Source organism: Ornithorhynchus anatinus, chromosome 1 (genome assembly GCF_004115215.2).
Source record: "Ornithorhynchus anatinus isolate Pmale09 chromosome 1, mOrnAna1.pri.v4, whole genome shotgun sequence".
Lineage (NCBI taxonomy): Eukaryota > Metazoa > Chordata > Mammalia > Monotremata > Ornithorhynchidae > Ornithorhynchus > Ornithorhynchus anatinus.
Window position 1 is genome coordinate 25,812,707 of NC_041728.1, and position 17,964 is coordinate 25,830,670.

At 42.3% G+C, this 17,964-nt stretch overlaps 1 protein-coding gene across 2 annotated transcripts in view; it reads right to left on the reverse strand.

Moving 5' to 3' along the window:
* Positions 1–17,964, reverse strand: part of AP3B1 (adaptor related protein complex 3 subunit beta 1) — a 249,431-nt gene that overhangs the window by 53,402 nt on the left and 178,065 nt on the right. For both annotated transcript variants that reach the window (XM_029079817.1, XM_029079872.2), the window contains exon 22: positions 17,014–17,120. In XM_029079817.1, the coding sequence (XP_028935650.1) occupies positions 17,014–17,120 (107 nt within the window). The remainder of the gene's footprint in view (positions 1–17,013; positions 17,121–17,964) is intronic.

Consider the following 17,964-nt stretch of genomic DNA (forward strand, 5'->3'; position numbering starts at 1 on the left):
TTTGTTCATTACAGAACCTTTTCTGGAAGTTGATTTTTTCTAATTCTTATTGTAATTGCATTGTTCTAATCCTGTATAATAAAGGCAGCTGCTTGCCTATCATTTGTACTTTCCTCGTTAATCCTGACTCAGTGAATTAACCTTTAATTACAGCCGTTAAAATTGAAATGAGCCTCTTGCTGGCTGGGGCTGCCCCCTTTCAGTGCATGATTCTGATGAAAATTTTTAGGGTCAATGAATATGTCCCATGTCATGTCTGATAGCTGCTAAAGATGTGAGGAGGTAAATGTTACCTTAGAAAGATGTGATTTAAATTTTGAGAAGATAGGTCTTATTGACAACAAAATAAAATGAAAAAAATATAAAAATGCCTACATAGGTTTTAGGGCCGACAAAATAATTTAATAAACGCATGGGTTATTAAGCATGCAACACGCAAATCATCTAAAGCAATAATTCTATTAATTTTCTTATAACCCACCCATTAACGATGAAAGGGACTTCTATTAAAAGGTGATCATTTTCTGAATGTGTTTGGCAGGACTTGCTTCTGCCATTCTCTCAAGGATTTTTGAAATTAATTTAAATATTCACCTCAAAACTGACATCATTTTGGTGGCAATGGAAGAAGGAATTTATAACGAATTTGGAGACAAAACACCCAGAGAACCTACTCCGAGCAGAGGCATGGTCACAGGCGCTTGAGAGAGAACAACAGAATTAACATAAATGAGCCTTGTTCTCAAAGGAGCTTCGAATCTACTTCTCTGTGCCTCCGTTTCCTCATCTTTCCTATGCAGATGCAATACTTGATCTCCCTCCAATTAGACTGTGAGTCCCAGTTGGGACAGGAACTTACGTACATATCTGGAATTTATTTATATAAATGTCCGTCTCTCCCTCTAGACTGTAAGCTCATTGTGGGCAGGGTATGTGTCCGTTTCATTGTTATACTGTACTTCCCCAAGTGCTTAGTACAGGGCCCTGTACACAGTAAGTGCTCAATACATATGATTGACAGTCGATGGCGTATATACAAATGAATAACTATGTGAGTACTAGACAGAAGTTCCTCTTTGCAAAGCTGCATCAGGAAGACCACAGTGTCAGAACTCCTGGCTTCCCAGACACTGGCCATCCCTGTTGCGCCCAAGATCCCATCCTACCTTGCAATTCCATGTCTCGTAGGAAAGAAGCAGAGGAAGCTTTCCCCACTCCTCGCCACCAAATTTTGAACGTTGTGTAGGCTGAGATGGCTGCTGGAGCTGGGAGTCACAACGATCGCGGCTGTGACTGTTGGCCTCTGACTGTGAAGAACCCATGCCTCTGCTCTTCTCTATCCTACTGGTTTATTCCGCTGGTTTTTACTTCATGAGCTTTCTCTTTTGTTGTTTTTCTATGGATTCATCTCTCCTTATGTGACTGTCACCAGTCCCCTCTCTCCACTTTCATATTTATATTTTGAGCCCCGTGAGGGCCGGGGCCTGTGTCTAATTCCCATAATAAATACTACCAATATTACTTGTGTAGGTTTGTCAGACATCACATTATACACATCCAATAATGTGCAGAAACTATGAATTGTGAGAAAGAGACCTTATTGATAGGTTTTATAAAAGCTATATGCAGTTACAATGCTGAATGATTTGAATAAGCGACTGTATGACATATTATAAGAAAAGTGGCTGTTACATTTCTTTGCTATTAGGGTCATATACTGTACTTATCTATTTTTATTCCAAGCTCTTCTTTCTCTGGCAATAAATTAATTTCTCAGTGTTAGTTCATCATGTGCCCTACAGTTAAATTTATTTTCTCATCCTTCACAGGAGGAAAAGAGTTTTCCCGGTTTTGTGAAGATGCTTTCTAAAGTAAAACAAAGTCATATAACAAGAATTTGCTCTTTTTTAAAAAGGACACATCCACAGTGACCGGAAATGTGATGGTGCTTCTGATAGATGGAAAGAAAAATGAATTTGGTTATCTACCAGCATACAGCCTGGGCCACCTTAAAGAGCGGTTGCCCATTCGTCTCTGCATAAAGCAGAAACTTCTGACCGTAGGCTTTAAGGCACTTCGTGGGCTTTCTCACTCTTCCTTCTCCTTTTTCTTTTTCCACGACACCCTACCTTGAACATTCTGTTCCTCTCAAACCAACCAATTCACTCTCTCTCTCTCTCTCAATTCTGTCTCTCTGACAACTTATTGATCATACCCTCCCTCCTCTGTGGAATACCCCTCGCCTTGCTTTGCATCCAGCAGACCACTGCTCTCACTTTCTGAAATCACTTCTCTGGCCTTCCCTGATAATCACTCACCTCCCCAACATACTGCACCCCCCCACTGGTTACTCAAACATCTAAGTACCTAAGATAGCACCTACGGACATATCTTTAAACTCTGCGGCTTCCTCCCATCTGTAACTTATTTTAGCATCAGCCTCCCATGGTCAACTGTAAGCTCCTGGAGGGCAGAGACCATGTCTACTAATTCTGTGGGACTCTCCCAAGCACTTAGCACCCTATTTATTTTGTTAATGAGATGTATATCCCCTTGATTCTATTTACTGCTATTGTTTTTGTCTGCCTGTCTCCCCTGATTGTAAGCCTGTCAGTGGGCAGGGACTGTCTCTATCTGTTGCCGATTTGTACATTCCAAGCGCTTAGTGTAGTGCTCTGCACATAGTAAGGGCTCAATAAATACTATTGAATGAATGAATTTAGTACTGTCCTCGCACCCAGTAGGTGCTTAATGAATACTACTGATTGACTGGGTAAAGGGAGTGCTTACTCAGTGCCATCAGTGAAGGGACTGCTCTTTCTGGGTCGCTCCTCAGGGCTCCTCAACCAGGGAATGTCAGAATCCTTGGCTTTCTCTTCCTCATTCCAATGTGGGGTATGTGTAGGAAGCCCCATTAGGAGTGGTTTGAAAAGCAGAATTCACTGATACTCAGTAGTTTTGCTCTTTAAACCATCTTCCCTTGGACCAAGCTGGAGGCGGTGGTGTCCGACCTTGATTCCAGAATCAAGCCCTTCTGAGCTCTGAGAAGGGTAATTTAAGGGGGACGTGCTATTTCTGCTCCTTGGTACACCCCTGCCTCCTCTCCAGGTTGTTTCCTGATTGGCCGCTTCATGGAATGCTGGTTCTTTCCGGGGACATGACGTGCTATCGCCAGGCCTGCCTACCTCTTCCCTAAAATGTCCTATACTTAGAAGTCAAAAAGTTAAAAAAAAAATTGCATTTATGACCTAATCAACTTGTTTGCCCACATTTCAAAGAATAGAGGACCTAGGGAAAGGGACAAAGATGTCTCAGTGTAATATACATGATCTGGGGTGTATGCCACATTTTTGCTTTTTCTGGTAATGGCACAGAATATATGTACTTTTCAATACATGGGAGATTCTAGTTCAAACTCAATATTCTAAAAATGAACCACTCATCTTCTCTCCTACACCCATTCTTCTTTCTAACCCTCCCATCATCCTCCCCGTCCAGAAGCCCATGACATTGGAGTTATCCTCAACTCCTTAATGTAATAATAATGTTGGTATTCATTCTTCATGTCTTCAGCTCTCATACTTATATCAACTTATATCTCATACTCATATCAACTGCCAAATCTTGCCAATTGGTACATACTTTCACTTCACCCAAACAGCTGACCCTACTTCAAACTCTCACTGTGTCAAAATTGGAATACTGTAACTCTCTCCTCACTGGTCTTCTGGGCTCCAGTTCTCCCCTACACTACATGCTGCTACTGGATCATCTTTATAAAACATCATTCAGTTCACATTTCCACTCTTCAAAAAACCTCCAATGACTACCCATTTCCTCCACATCAATCAGAAACTCTTAACCATTGACTTCAAGGTTCTCCTCCCTACAAATGGGTCTCCAGTTACTACTCACCAGCTTGCCCGCTTTGCTACTCCCATGCACACCTAACTGTGCTTCCCTCTCAACTCTTTGGTCCAACTACTCCCCCTGTATGGAACTCCCTTCTTCAATTCCTCCAGACCATAGCTCTCATCATCTTCAAAGCCCTTCGAAATTCCCATTCTAAAGATGCCCTTCCTGATTAATTTTCAACAGTGCCAGTTGCATCCCCCAGGCACACAGCTTGGGTACTTGTGTGCTGTATTTACACCCATCCTCAGCCTTTTTATGTGGGTGCATATAAAAATCAACTGAAGATTAAATTATTTATTTAGCTATTTCATACAGATACACGTGGGCTACTACCTGTTGTCTCCTTGTTCTACCTCTCCTCCGTTTGCAAATACTTCAGACCTGTCTGACTTCCCATTAGACTTTTAAGTCCCTGCAGGATGGGGACCAGGTCTTTGAGTTTTGGTTTACTCTCCCACATGCTTACATACTTGTCCCTCATATTCGAAGAAGACACAACTCATCTGCACGAAGAAGGGTCTTAATAAATACTGGTGATTGAAAGTATTTTAAATCCAGTACGGTACATCATAAGCTTTATTCAGGCAGAACACTTACTATATGTGGAAATGACAGCTGATTTTTCACTCAAATAGCTCAAATCTTTGATACTAAAAAAGAAACGACTATCCCCAAAGTTGCACACGCTTTCCTGACGTCAATTTAAATAAGGATTTCACTGAATAGATTTCAGATTTGAAAAGAAAATACCCTCCATCAGGAAAAACAAGAGAAAGATCAAGCTAGGGAAAAGATCTGGTGAGAGGACTTGTGATAGTTTCTTCTGCAAAGCTATTCACAAAACAATACTTGGAAAAAAAGTTATGTTCAGCAGCGAGGCATGTCCCAAAGTTTGATTTAAAAATTAAAGCATATCAAATACAGAGCCAAGCAGAAGACCAAAATGAGATGGGCCTAGGCATGGGAGCCACAAAACACTGTCAAAATTTAATTAAAAAATGCTTTCAATTTAAGCAGACCCAGGCCAGTGGTTTTTCATTATTTTTACCACAGTTCCATGACTACTGACATTTTCATCAGAACAAATACAGGATTTCCCCCCAAATTTATCACGACACAAGTTATCTTTAATTTTAACCTATAATTCTTCTGTCCATAAAAGAGACTGAATCTGGTGTTACCAGAGATCATTAAAAAACCAGCTCCACCACTTGCTTGCTGGGTGATCTCTGGAAAGTCAATTAACTTCTCTGTGCCTCAATTTCCTCATTTGTAAAAAGTGCATGAAACACCAGTTCTCTCTTCCTCTTTGATATGAGTGATTTACCGGACAGGGACTATGTCCCATCTGCTAGTTTTTTTCTTTCTTCGAATGGTATTTGCTAAGCACTTGTTAGGTGCATTCCACCCTTTCCATCTCTCTTTCTCCTTTGAAACCCATATTTTCTGTCTTTACCATCCACTCCAAATACTGGTCACCAACATCTACCGGTCATCTTCATCATGATCATCACTGTCATCTTCAGGTCCCACCCCAATTTTCTGAACCATTTTGAGGATTCTCACGTTTCTCCTCTCCTCCATCCCTATGCTGATTCTAAGGGATCTCGATACCCTTGTGGATATTGCTGATGGCTCCGAGTCACCCGGGTCCTTCTTGCTCCTCACTTCTGCCGGCCTCTTAACCCACCCGACCTCATCCAAAAATCAATTTGGACACGTACTTGATGTCATTATACCCCGTTGGCACCTCAAGCTCAATATATCCAAAATCTAACACTTCATCTTTCCTCCCAAATCCTCTCTTCTGCCCAACTTTCCTATTGCTGTTGACAACACCAATATCTTTCTTGTTTCTCAAGCCTGTTTGCTTTAATCCCTTAGTTGGTCCGAAACCAAATCCTGTCAGTTTTTCCTTCACAGTATCAACATAAACTGTCCCTTCCTCTCCATCTAAACTGTCATCAAGCTGGTCCCAGTTCTTTGCAGAGTTCTCCTCCTCCAGTCCAGATGTCACTCTGCTGCCACAATCATTTTTCTAAAATGTCATTCTGCACACATCTCTCCACTCTGCAAAACACCCTAACGACTGCCCATTCCTCTCCACAACCACTAGAAATTCCTGAGCACTGGCTTTCAGGCATTCTATTAGCTCTCTTCCCTCCTACTTATCCCCGCTCCTCTCCCACTATTCCCTGATTTACAGACTTTTTAAAAAATTTTTCAAATGGTATTTATTAAGTGCTTACTGTGTGCCGGACACTGTACTAAACACTGGGGCGGATACAAGGAAATAAGTTTGGATACACTTCATGTCCCACACGGAGTTCACAGTCTAACTCCCCATTTTCCTGATAAGGTAACTAAGGCAGAGACAAGTTAAGGAACTTGCCCAAGGTCACCCAGCAGACAAGTGGTAGAGCTGGGATTCGAACCCAAGTCCTTCTGACTCCCAGCTCCATACTCTATCCACTGCGCCACACTGCTTCTCTAGAGCTTTGCTCTTCTCTAGCCAAACTCTACCCTGAGCCTCATTCTCCACTCTGTCACCACTGTCCTTCCCTTCTGCTTGGAACTCGCTCCTTCACACCCAACAGACCGCTGCTCTCTCCATCTTTAAGGCCCTTCTAAAATCACATGTACATCAGAAGGACTTTTTTGGATTAATCTCTTATCTCTCCAACCTAATTCCCCTATACTGCCACTTTAGTCCTCTGTCATCACCTAAGCATTTTGGCGCTCCCTTTCCCTACTGAACTTACATATCTTTCTTCATATTCTATTGCTTCTTCCTACCTTTAGTTTAATATAATAACTGTTTCCCCTGCTAGACTGTAAGGTCCTTGAGGACACAATAACGTCTAATAAATCTACTATAGTCTCCCAAGTGCTCTGCACATAGTAAGCACTCGATAACTACTATTAATTGATTTATAAATTAAGAAACTTAACACCTAGAACCAATTTTGAGTCTGTCCCTTTCTTTCAGTGTTCTGGCATCAGAAAAAAAAGGGCATGTCGAGGAAATAAAACTTTAATGAGTTGAGAGATCACGTAGGCACAAAATACCATGTGTGTGAAGAGCTGCACCAAGAACCTAGAGAAATGCAAAAGAGGAAGGCGACACTAAACCTCTAGACTGCAAGCTCGTTGTGGGAAGGGAATGTGTTTCCCCGACTCTGTCATAATGTATTCTCCCAAATGCTTAGTACAGTGCTCCGCACACAGTAAGCGCTCAATAAATACCACTGATTGACTGAAGAACCATTTGCTGTTAACAAGGAGCTTACAATCTAATGGGAGAGACACATACATTACAGGTAGGAGGAAAATATGCTTACATAATAAATAAATCAAAATATTTAACAGTGCGGTGGGAGATTGTGAGGGTTCACAGTGCTGAGCTGGTTCTTGGAAGAAGATGATTCACATGGGAAAAGCCTCAGAGGGCTGTGAAGATGAGATGTGCTGAAATCTGGTGGATTTGAAGGAGGAGAGTGTTTCAAACACAAGAAAGGCATGAGAGTTGAGAGTGAGGCACAGTTAGTAGGTAGGAGGAAAGGTATGAAAGGGTCCAGAGATGGGAAACACAAGAATGAGGCAGCAAGAAGATGCAGTGTGGTTAAGTGGACAGAGTACGGGGCCTGGGAATCAGAAGGACCCGGGTTCTAATCTGGATTCTCAACTTATTGGCTGTGTGACGTTCGGCAAGTCATTTCATTTCTCTGTGCATCAGTTACCTCATCCATAAAATGGGGATTAAGATGGTGGGTCCTATATGGGATAGGGATTGTGTCCAACCTGATTAGCCTGTATCTACCCCTGTGCTTAGTACAGTGCCTGGCATATAATAAATGTTTAACAAATATCATTAAAAAAAAAAAGGAAGGTGAGCTTGGGAGGAAAGGAGAGTTTGAGTTAGGTTGGAATAAGAGAAGAGAGTAGAAAGGGAGAAAGTTGATGGAATGCCTTAAAGCCAATGGTCAAGAGTTTTTGATGCACAGAAGAATGTAACCACAGGAGATTTTTGGAGAGTGAAGCTGTGTGTTTAGAAAAACAGTTTAGAAAGATGATCCATGCAATACGGTGAAGTACGGACTGGATAGGGGACAGGATGGAGGCAAAGAAAACAAAGAGGAATCTGACTTAGTGGTCTACCTGGGATATGATGAACGCCCGGACCAGGACAGGGAGGAAGGGGCAGAACTGTGAAATGGTGTCGAGGAAAAAGTCAATGGGGTTTAATGACAAACCGAATGTAAGGGTTGAAAGCGGGTGAGAAGTCAAGAATGATCTATATTGATTTGAAACAACTTGGTTTTAACTTCCTTGTAGACACTGACAAATCCACAGCTGCGAGAGTCCTAAATATGAAAAATTTGGAATTTTTGCCAAATATGTCCAAATATCTATTATAATTTCAGCAGGGATGAAAGATAGGTATGGCCATCTTTCAGATTATAAATTACTTTTGGTGTTTGAAGGGCAAGTGCCATAAAAAAAAAGTAATTCACAAGTGACTATTTTATTTCCTGCTCTTGCTTAACAGCTAATGTACGAGTTGAAACTAAGATAGTTTTCAGAGTTATCTCTAATTGTTTTGAACACATCAAGCTGGTTTAGACTTCAGGCATATAAATGGTAAGCCATTCAACAACCCGCTAGACAAGACTCCTAATGCAAGACTCCCAATACCAGAGATGAACAAATGTTGGCTCTGCCATTTACCAATTTAATGATGCAAGTTGCTTTCTTCCCATTCCCCGAGAGCCCTAGCATTCGAAGGATTGATGTGTCTGTGCTCTCTGGGTGTGATGGACCACAATCTGGAATCTCTCTGCATAATAACAGAGCAATCAAAACATCCAATAAGTTTAACCACAGTCTGTTCCCTGAAATATCATCTAAAATATTCCTTCATTTACAGAGCCATCTGTTGGATGACTGCCAATTAGTCTTAGGCAAGACTGGGGGATACAATATAATGTTATCCATTATCCTTTTCAACCTGTTAGGGGGGAAAAAAAAGTTGCTTCTTTGCCATGCTAGAATTTAGTACTTCCAAAATATTTACATGTATTTAATACTGAAATATATATATTCTGGTGACATAATTACACCAAATATATTCATATATATATATTAGAGCAAATGATGCAACTCAGCACATAAAGCTCAAGGAATTATTTTGATCTTATACTAAATGTTTTTGACATTTCAGGAAATGTAATCTAGTGCATTAAATGTAGAACAACTTAAGAAAACTCTGGGAGACAATCACAGGACTGTGTTCATCTCCCTCTCTTTTTCTGGCTTCTCATTTTTTTTTAACTCTACTTGTTAATTGCTTACTAGGTGCCAGGCACTGTACTAAGTACTGGAGTAGATAAGACAATCAGGTTGGACACTGTCCATGTCCCACATAGGGCCCATAGTCTCATTCCCTATTTCAGAGAGGAGGTAACGGAGGCCCAGAGAAGTTAAGTGACTTGCCCAAGGTCACACAGCAGACGAGTGGCAGAGCCAGGATTAGAACCTAGATTTACCTACTTTCTTTCCTTCAACCATCATTTGATCTCTCCTCCCGCCGCCCTCCCCCCAGCCCACCTTTGCCAGGCTTTTTTTTTTTTTAAACCATCTTTCAATCTTTTCCATCTCTGACTTTGCTTCCCGTTCCAAATCAATTCTTTCTTGACACATCTGCATTCACAGCTCCCTTTTTCTTCCTGCTCCATCCCTCCTTCCACTCCTTCATTTTCCACAGTTTTGAGAGTGGCTGCATTTCCCTCTTCCCCTTCCTTCTTCTCCAAAATATAACGTAGACCCCTCTATTCCCTCCTGCTTTGCCTCGTGTTCAAGACAGGCACACGTGGAGCTGTGAGAGAGAGGAGTCTTTCCCTCGTTGCCCTTTTACAGATCTCAGGGGGCCTGAAAGCAGTAATGATCTATTTCAGCTACTGTTGATGTCTATATGCCATCTGGGATTATTGTGGTGGGGGGGGGGGGGGTTGCATCTGTGTTATTAATCAATTAATCAATCAATGGTATCTTTTGAGAGCTTATTGGGTACAGACCACTGTACTAAGCTCTTAGGAGAATACAACAGAGTTGGTAGATATAGTCCCTCTCCACGAGTACAGTGCAGAGATCAATTAGAGATCTAGAGGTCTATTAGATTGAAGGTGGAGGGTTTGATGAATGGAAGAGGGAGGACCAAGCTACACTGCTGCTCTAGCTCCGCTGTGGCAGGAAATGATGGTGTACGGCTTATGCTGTGTGACCTTAGGCAAGTCACTTAACTTCTCTGAGCCTCAGTTACCTCATCTGTGAAGTGAGGATTGAGACTGTGAGCCCTGTGAAAACCCAACCCTCGGCCTTACCACGGCATAGTGGACAGAGCCCGGGCCTGGGAGTCAGAAGGACTTGGGTTCTAATCCCGGCTCCGCCACATGTCTGTTGTGTGATCTTGGGCAAGTCACTTAGCTTCTCTGGGCCCTCATCTGTAAAATGGGGATTAAGGCTGTGAGCCCTGTGTGGGACAGGGACTGTGTCCAATCTGATTGATTTGTATCTACCCTAGTGTTTAGCACATAGTAAGTGCTTAACAAGTACCATAATTATTATTGCCACCACCGTTTCCAGGGTTTCTGCAACTTCACCTCCCTCCACTGAGGGCATTTCTGTCTGCCGATCAGCCTTGGACCTTAACTGAAATGTCAAAAACAACAACTGGTGGAATTAAAACTATTAAACCCAAGTATCTGTTTTAATGTTCATTTCGGCCTAGGTTATAAACTCTCCTTGAGGACAATGAATATGGCTACTAATTCTATTGTAGTCTCCTAAGCACTAAGTATGCCGCTCCGCTCAGGGGAGGTGTTCAATAAATACGACTGAAAAAGCTAATAGTTAAAAGGCTACTTTACCTAAATTATTTAACAAGGGTAAATAACTACAATATTTACATTGTGTCAAAAAGAGAGGCATGAGATGATGAATCTGGAAGTTCCCTTCTCTTTCAGGTAGTCAATGGTGGAACCAAACGAATTTCTTTTCCTGGAGAAATACCAGTGTTGGGGATAATAAGGAGCTGAGCCTGGAACCTTTCAAGTGCTATGATTGTCTACGATTCTCTTCTAAATCCTGCTTTGAAATTCAGTTTTACACAAAGCCTTTCCTTAGCTTTACAGAATCTGATCTCCACAGAGAAAAGAATAGTGAGGAATGGAATCTATACACTGCAAGAGTAAAGCGTACTCTACCTTAACCCAGAGAGAAATGTCCATCATCTCCTGCTCTTCTTCAGGGTTCCTATCATCTGCCTATCTTCTTTACGTCGTATATCAGCTGGGAGGGGCCATTTAGCTCGTCAACTATTACCACTAATTTTTAGAATGTGAAATGTTTCCTTTGTCGATCATTTTCCATCTCTCTCCTACACTCCCAATCCTCTCTCTCATCTTTCCTGGTTGCCTCTCAAGGGGCGACCACCCACCTGCCTTTGAAATCTATCTCTGGGAAGCAGCACGGCCTAGAAGAAAGAGCACGGGATTTGGAGTCAGAGGACCTAGGTTCTAATCCCTGCTCAGCCACTTGACCGCTGTTTGACCTTGGGAAAATCATTTGGCTTTTCTGTGCTTCAGTTTCTCCTTCAAAATGGAGTCAATACCTGTTTTCCTTCCTCTTTAGAGTGTAAGCCCCATGTGGGACCCGATTTTTCTATCTACTCCAGCGCTTAGACCAGTGGTTGACGCATAGTAAGCTCTTAACAAATGTCACCATTGTTTATAAATTTTTTTATCCCTTAGACGGTGAGCCCTGGATGAAACAGGGACCGTGTTCACCCTGATTGTCTTGTATATCTATTCCACTGCTTGGCAAGCAGTAGATGCTTAAGCAATACCACAATTATAATCCCCTGCAGCTGCAACTCTAACCCTACCCTTCAAATAATAATAATAATAATGTTGGTATTTGTTAAGCGCTCACTATGTGCAGAGCACTGTTCTAAGCGCTGGGGTAGACACAGGGGAATCAGGTTGTCCCACGTGGGGCTCACAGTCTTAATCCCCATTTTACAGATGAGGGAACTGAGGCACAGAGAAGTTAAGTGACTTGCCCACAGTCACACAGCTGACAAGTGGCAGAGCTGGGATTCGAACTCATGAGCCCTGACTCCAAAGCCCGTGCTCTTTCCACTGCGCCACGCTGCTTCTCTTGGCCACGCTGCTTCTCTTCAATCTTATAACAATACTTGTGCCTACTATTCTCCCTTCCCTGTCACCTTCAACTGTTTGCTCTCTGATGACTCCTTCCCTTTCGCTTTCAAACCCAACGATAAAAATGCCTCATCCCCACTGCCCCTTCCAGCCACCACTCCACCTCCCTGTTCCCCTTCCAAACTCCTCACACAGGTTGTTTACACCCACTGCCTTCACTGCCTCCAATTCCTTCTTTGATTCTCTACAATCTGGCTTTTGCCCTTTCTACTCCACTAAAACTGCTCTTTCAAAGGTCACGAATGACCTCCTCTGCACATCTAATAGACTCTATTCCATCTGAATCTTCCTTGACTTTTAGTCTGCCTTTGATACTGTTGTCCACCCTCTTCTCCTGGGAACACTAGCTAACCTTGCTTTCTATTGATTTCTCATCTGGTTCTCCTCCTACCTCACCGGCCATTCCTTCGGAGTCTCTTTCACCAGTTCTTCCTCTTTCCCCAACTCCCTGTGGGGGTCCCTCAAGGCTCATTTCTGGCTCCACTCCTAGTCTCAATTTACACCCACTCTCTTGGGGGAACTCATCCACTCTCACGGCTTCAGCCACAATATTAAAGGACCCCAAATCTATCTCACTACTCCTCTCTCTCCCACTTTTTCTCTACAATCTGGCATCACCTCCTGTCTCCAGGTCATCTCTACCTGGATGTCCGGCTGCCATCTCAAGCTCAACCTGTTCAAAACTGAAGTGATTTTCCCTCCCAAATCCCCTCTGCCTTCTAACTTTCCCTTTACTACTGACATCAACATCTCCCCCATCTTTCAAGACCAAAACCATGATGTAATTATCCTTCACTTTTCTCTCTCTCTTTTCCTCCCTCCCTCCATAGTCACCAAATTCTGTCAGTTCTTTTTTTTCCATCGTCTCCAAAAAGTGCCCCATCCTCTCCATCCAAACTGTCATCACACTGGTCCAAGCAGAAGTCGTAGCCTGGCTCAGTTACTGCATCACTCTTCAGCTTCTCCCCTCTCCAGTTCATAATGTTAATGAGATCTCCTGCCACTGACCTTTCTCATGCCCCCACTTTGGCCTAGAACTATGCCCTAGGCCATCTGGCTCACATCACATCTAGCTCAGCGCTTCCAGCCACTTCTGAAATCACATCACCTCCGGGAGGTCTTCCCTGATAAACCTATCATCTCCGCCATACTGCCATTTCAGCACTTCTGAGTTCCCCAAGAACTTTAGCCATTATGAATATCTTTATACTTCACTGGCTCCTCCTGCTGTAATTGATTTTGATATTTGCCTCCCCTGCTAGATTTGTAAGTTTCTTGAAGGCTGGGATCATATCTGCCAACTTAATTCAAGGCTTCGCTTAGTACTTAGTTCAAGGCTGTGCTTAGAATAAGTGCTCCATAACACTACTGATTGAGGTCTCATTTTTGTTTTGGAGTAGGGAAATTATGTTTGGCTGTTCTAGTAATGATGTCTAGACTATGTTCCACCTTTCTCACAGAAGGCTTCCTGGTGGAAATGCAGTCTGATGTGGGTTTTACAGGAAATTAGAAACATGGGTTAGTGAGAAGTGGGAGGCTGATCTAAAAGTGAGTCTTTGCCTGAAGGAAGAACAGGAAGATCTTTGAGAACGGGAGTGGAGGATGTAGTTGGCGGGAGTGGAGGATGTAGTTGGCTCGTCTGGAACAACAGTGATGCTGAAGAGACAAGAAAATGGGGCAAAAGAACTACCTACATACCCTTAAGCGTGTTCCTTAATGTACCTTAACCTACACACCTACACTAACGTATATGCACGATAGAGGATAAAGTAGGGAAACCTCAAATATTCTTAATGTCTCCATCCAAAATTAAGCACTTGCCTTTTCCCTCTTCATTACACGGTTCCTGGCCTCTGAGCTCTTGATTGTGTTTGTCATAATTGGTAACTAATCAAATTATGATTCAGGGAAATCTGGAGAGTGACTTTTCATGGACATGCTTTATGATGTGCCATTTTCCCTTTAGGGCAAATCTTGAGTCACAGCTCATTCTCACCTTATCCAAACTATGGTCTCTCAAAAAGGTGCGGGGAGGGCAAATCAGAGTATCTTTTGAGAAACTGAACTATACTGCCAGCTGACTCACCTAAATTTATCTGCTGTCTCAATCCCTATTCCTTAACTCCATGTCTGTTTACCATTATCTTTTTATTCATTCATTCGCTGGCTCTATTATCCACATGCAAATTATAGAGCACTTGATTTTCCAAAGTGATTTATTAACGCTCATTATCAAAATGAATTATTAAATGCTCTATAGTAGAAATACTATCTTGAAGTAGTAAAGATTTTACCATTTCAAAATGCTTTTACATCTATTATCTCATTTATCCCACCTTCATTCTCACAGCAACTTATAACAGTGATTATAACGACAGTGGTATTTGGTAAACCCTTATTATAGGTTCTTCTATAACACTATTCTAAGCACTGGAGAAGATACAAAATCAGGTCAGTCACTGTCACACACAGGCCTCACAGTCTAAGTAGGAGGGAGGGCAGATGGTGACTTTCCATTTTACAGATGAGGTAAACGAGGCACAGAGAAGTTAAGTGACTTGTCCAAGGTCACCCAGCAGTCATGTGGCAAAACTGGGATTAGATACAGGTTCCCTGACACCCAGGCCCATACTCTTCCCACTAGACCATAGTGCTCCACTTATGTACATATCTGTGATTTTATTTATATTAATGTCTTTTTTTGGTACTTATTAAGCAGTAACTATGTGCCAGGCACTGTACTAAGAGCTGGGGTAGAGACGAATTAATCAGCTTCGACACAATTCATGCCCCACATGGGGCCCACAGTCTTAATCCCCATTTTACAGATGAGGTAACAGGCACAGAGAAGTGACTTGCTCAAGGTCACACAGCAGACAAGTGGCAGAGCCAGAATCAGAACCCAGGTCCTTCTGTTTCCCAGGTCTATCTCCCCCTCTAGGCTGTAAACTCATTGTGGGCAGGGAGTATGTCTTCCAATTCTATTGTATTGTGTTCTGCCAAGCACTCTGTGAGGTACTCTGCACACAGCACTCAATAAATACCATTGATTGTTTGATCTACCTTCACAATAACCCCATAAAGTAGGAAGAATTTGGTTTTATTTTCCCCATTTTAGAAGCCAAGTGTAGATGACTTGCCTGAGGTGGCCCAAGAGATTACCCAGCTGCATAAATCTCCAGACTCCGAGCCCCAGGCTTTTCCTCTAGGCTGTAGCCTCATTGTGGGCAGGGAGTCTGTCTTCCAATTCTGTTGTATTGTGTTCTGCCAAGCACTCAGCGAGGTACTCTGTACACAGCAAACACTCAATAAATACCATTGACTGTTGGATTGATCTACCTTCACAATATCCCCATAAAGTAGGAAGAATTTGGTTTTATTTTCCCCATTTTAGAGGCCGAGTGTAGATGACTTGCCTGAGGTGGCCCAAGAGATTACACAGCTGCATATATCTCCAGACTCCGAGCCCCAGGCTTTTCCTCTAGGCTGTAAACTCATTGTGGGCAGGGAGTCTGTCTTCCAATTCTGTTGTATTGTGTTCTGCCAAGCACTCAGTAAGGAACTCTGCACACAGCCAACACTCAATAAATACCATTGACTGTTGGATTGATCTACCCGATCTGAGCCCCAGGCTTTTCCCACTAGATAACTCTGCCTCTCTATATGCATTAATCTGAGCATTGGGAAAGCACAATTAGAAAAACCCATTCACCCTTCCTCACCTAGCCACCAGCCTCCCTCTGTGGGCTACCTTCCAGTCCCTCAGAGTAGCAGTGAGACTGAGGCCCAAGGATGAGGGGATTGGACAAAGGGGGAAAGAGAGGGCCCAATATCCTCTCTGTAGCTCTTGACATGCTACAATACACCGGAGTATTTGCCCAGGGCAAAAGGATTGCAGTAAGAGGCTCCAAAAGTGTTAATCCTTTCTCTTACTGTTAGCTTGGCACTTAATGTTGGGTTTGTCCTATGGGATCTGAGCCTAAACTATTTTTTATTTTAACAGAAACATTCTTTTCAAAACTCTATGTCTGCACCACACAGTCACTCCTAGTTGCTGAATCTAATACTTTATCCACTTTAGGAAAACATAAAGAAACAAATCTGGAAAGGAGGGACTACTCAAATGCTTTTAGCCTCCTTTACATTATTCATAAAACATTCATATTTTCTTACGTACCAGATCAATTCTGAGAAATCATCTGCTGTTACCTGAATGGCCAGGAATTGCCCTTACAAGGCAATTTCTTTTTATAAAACATTTCCCAACAAGGCATTAAATGCCTAGGAGAGCTTGATTTCTCCAGAAGTAGCTACGGAGACCCTACTGTATGAAAAGACAATACAGAGATCATTCTAAGGGAGTCCAGAATTAAATTACAAGAGAAAAAATGTAAAAAGCATTCTAAAAGAGAGGAGTGAAGAGAAAGATGATAGGGTGGGAAAAGGGATTTGAGAAGAAGAAGTAAGAGGACACTGGCACTACAGCAAACAAGAAAGATGGAAGGCAATGATGGAGTGATGAAAACGAGTCAGATGCTGACTACCTGGACCACCAAAGAACCACACGAAAGACAGCAAGAGAACTGAGCGTGAAGAGGAGAAAATGAATACGAGTACAATTGGGGTCAAGGAAACCGCCCCCCAAAGCAGTAGTACAACTACAGTTTCAAATGTGAATTGGACTCATGGTGGGTACGGAACTGTGAAGGGAACAGATTGGTTTCAATGGGCACTTCAATCAAAATAACCCACACGTGTACTGGTGTCTTTCTGAGACAAAGAAAATGATTTCAAAATTGAGACTTTGAAAACGACTTACATTGATGACAGGTGAAGAGCCCGACAAGTTTAAACCTGCTAGATCAGCTATCAAGTGTGGAGACAAAGCTGGTGTGGGAACAGCTACGGGAGTGGATACTGAGTTAACTGCAGGAAAAAGCCTAAATTAGTAAATGTGCATGAAAATTTGATTCAAATCATCAAAAGCAACATTTTCATTTTGTTAGGAAATGTAATTAAATTACTTCGATTAATAAATGTATGACAATTCTATTTAACATCTTGATTTTGCCAAGTTAATCTCAAATTCTGGCAGCTACTAGACTTGGTTTACAAAGCTATAATGGCAAATCCGTTCGGAAGGGACAATCTCCTAAGGAAAGGTTTCAAAATTCCTTGAATGACAGCTGGAGATTCTTGTTCCTTCATGCACCCAGAACTCTGTGTTAAGGTACCTGTAATTTCTACCCCAGTGTCAATCCCACTCCCCCTCTTCTAATCGGATCTCAATTAATATCCTTGTACCTCTCCCCAGCACCCAGGGCAGTGCCCGGCACAAAATAATCACTTAACAAATACGATGATAATACTAATGAAAGCACCATCCTTCATACGGTGTCATTCTTCCAAAGGCTCTAGTGGACACCTGGAAGTCAGCCAGGTAAGGTGTGGAGGACACAGAGCTAAGGGAAGCCTTGCTCACTGTCAAATTAACAGAACATAGGGAAAATTCATACTCTGGACGTGGCTCAATAAATCACTTAGCTTGCGGTATATGAATAAAAGACAATATAAGTCCCCATTTCCTGCATACCTCTGACAGCCCAAATTGATCTGAATCAATCATTACTATTTATTGAGCGCTTACTATGTGCAAAGCACTGTTCTAAGCACTTGGGAAAGCAGGGTGCTATTTTTACCCAGTGGGCACAGTCCAATGTACCTTTCTTTTCACCCATGCCTTGTAACTGAAAAATAGCGATTCTTCTTC